At 39.2% G+C, this 2,243-nt stretch overlaps 1 protein-coding gene across 1 annotated transcript in view; it reads right to left on the bottom strand.

Annotated features, from left to right (window-relative positions):
- The window catches only part of LOC103132303 (protocadherin alpha-8-like), a 7,346-nt gene that overhangs the window by 2,073 nt on the left and 3,030 nt on the right, over nucleotides 1-2,243 (bottom strand). Inside the window, exon 2 of the mRNA XM_016667305.1 lies at nucleotides 5-886. Within this exon, the coding sequence (XP_016522791.1) occupies nucleotides 5-886 (882 nt within the window). The remainder of the gene's footprint in view (nucleotides 1-4; nucleotides 887-2,243) is intronic.

The raw sequence follows: 2,243 nt of genomic DNA, 5'->3' as shown, positions 1-2,243 counted from the left end.
TTGCTGCTGAGCGGAGGAACACCAGAGTCTGTAGCCTGAACTTTAAACTGAAACGTTTTTAACTCCTCAAAGTTAAAAGACTGCAGACTGATTATATCTCCGGTCTCTGAATTAATATTAACAAGTTTAGATGAACTCAGCCGATCAGTACTAGTTTGTAAAAGAGAGTAGCTCACCTTACCATTATTATCAATATCAGCATCAATTGCCGATACACTTTTGATAACTGTCCCCACCGGGCTATTCTCTGTCACGAAAATATTTATTAGTGGTTCAGAAAATCGTGGTGGATTGTCATTGACATCAGATACTTGAATATTAACAGTGTTTGTGCTGGAGAGAGATGGAGATCCTCCATCGTTTGCGACTATAGTTATGTTGTATTCAGCATGAGTCTCTCTATTTAATGGTTCATTAACTACTAATGAGTAAGAATTTTTGTAATTCGTTTCCAATTTAAACGGGGTTTCATTTACAATAAGAGCTTTTACTTTCCCGTTTTCCCCGCGGTCTTTATCCACCACTGACACAAGAGCAATAGCTGTGCCTACTTGTGCGTCCTCTTTCACTTTGCTTTGCAGCGATGTTACGGTGATCTCAGGGGCGTTATCATTCAAGTCCACCACTTCTACTAGCACTTTACAGTGAGCAGACATTGGAGGTTGACCTTTGTCACTTGCCTGAGCATGAATCTCAAAGGCGGGGTTTTCTTCATAGTCGATATTACCTTTCACAAGAAGCGCACCTGTTTTAGGGTCAATCTCGAATAAATCCAAAACTCGATCCTGTCCTTTCTTTCTCAAAGAGTACTCTATTTCACTATTTAAACCCTCGTCTGCATCTGTTGCGTTTAGATTGGCGACTGTTGTCCCCGTGGATACATTTTCTGGAATTTGAATCTTATACAGATACTTACTAAAAATAGGGTGGTTGTCATTGGCATCTAAAACTGTGATGACTATTTCCGAGGTTCCCGACTTTGGTGGGTTTCCTCCATCTACGGCAGTCAGAGTGAGTTTTATAACAGAGTGTCGTTCGCGGTCGAGTGTTTTATCCAGCACCAGCTCAGCAGACACGCAGTCTGCTCCTTTGTGAATTTCTAACGTAAAATAATCATTGCTTTCTAGTTTGTAAGTATAAACGCTATTTTTTCCGACATCTAAGTCTGACGCTTCTATTAGACTAAATTTGACTCCAGGTAAGGTGTTTTCTGGAACATCAATCAACTGCAAATGCTCAGAAAAAACAGGCATGTTGTCATTTATATCTTTTATTGCTACCTCTATACGGTAGAGCTTCATCGGGTTGCTCATCACAGCTTCTATGCTCACGGTGCACTTTGCGGATTTTGCACAAAGCTCCTCTCGGTCTATTCTTTTATTCACAAACAGAATCCCTGTTTTCAAATCGAGGTCGAAATACTTCCTTTTTGCCGAATCGACTATTTGGAACATGCGAGGCTCTAGATCCTGGACGTTAATGTTTAGATCTTTTGCAATATTTCCCACTGACGTCCCGGGGTTTACCTCCTCTGAGATGGAATACGAGAGTTGTGCGGTTGCAACTTCCCAGCTGCAACACAGCAGCAGCACGACGGAAACACCATTCCATAAAGAGCTCGCTCCTCTTGAGAAATACATGATTAGATCCAGCGTAACATGCAGAAATTCATATCCAGTGTAAACATGTCAACAGGCTTAAAGACACGGAGCAAAAACCAGTCTTGACCATGTTTCCAGTCGGCTTAATGTTCTCCTTCTCTCACGGTCTGCTTCCCTCTCTAACAAAGAACAGGGGGAAAAAATCATAAGCCCTTGTGATTGGGAGGAGTCTTATACCACATAAGAACGCTACTGCCTACATGCCGTGGTCTTCAGTGCCACCATGTGTACATGCAAGAAAATGAAACTGACCATCTTTTACAAATCACGTTTTCCGAGATGCAAATATATTTTTAATTTCACCTCAAAATGTCAAAACTACTACAACTAAAACCACTGATGCTACTGTTACTACTAATATACTTATTACTGTTAGTATTTTTGTTGCTATGTAAGAATGTCAACATAATCCTGGATATTTCGATCCACTATTAAATTGTAATAGATTTAATAGATTAACTTGTAATTTGTAATAAACAAAAAAATAATAAATTAAAACAAAATTGCAAGAACAAAATTATTCCAGGAGGATCATTTATATTTATATATTTTCAAATTATCTGCCGCTAAAATTAAACAAAT

The sequence above is a fragment of the Poecilia formosa genome, unplaced genomic scaffold, assembly GCF_000485575.1.
Source record: "Poecilia formosa unplaced genomic scaffold, Poecilia_formosa-5.1.2 Scaffold988, whole genome shotgun sequence".
In the NCBI taxonomy this organism is placed as follows: domain Eukaryota; kingdom Metazoa; phylum Chordata; class Actinopteri; order Cyprinodontiformes; family Poeciliidae; genus Poecilia; species Poecilia formosa.
The sequence above is the reverse complement of the archived record's forward strand: the minus strand, read 5'-3'. Positions and strand labels throughout refer to the sequence as shown.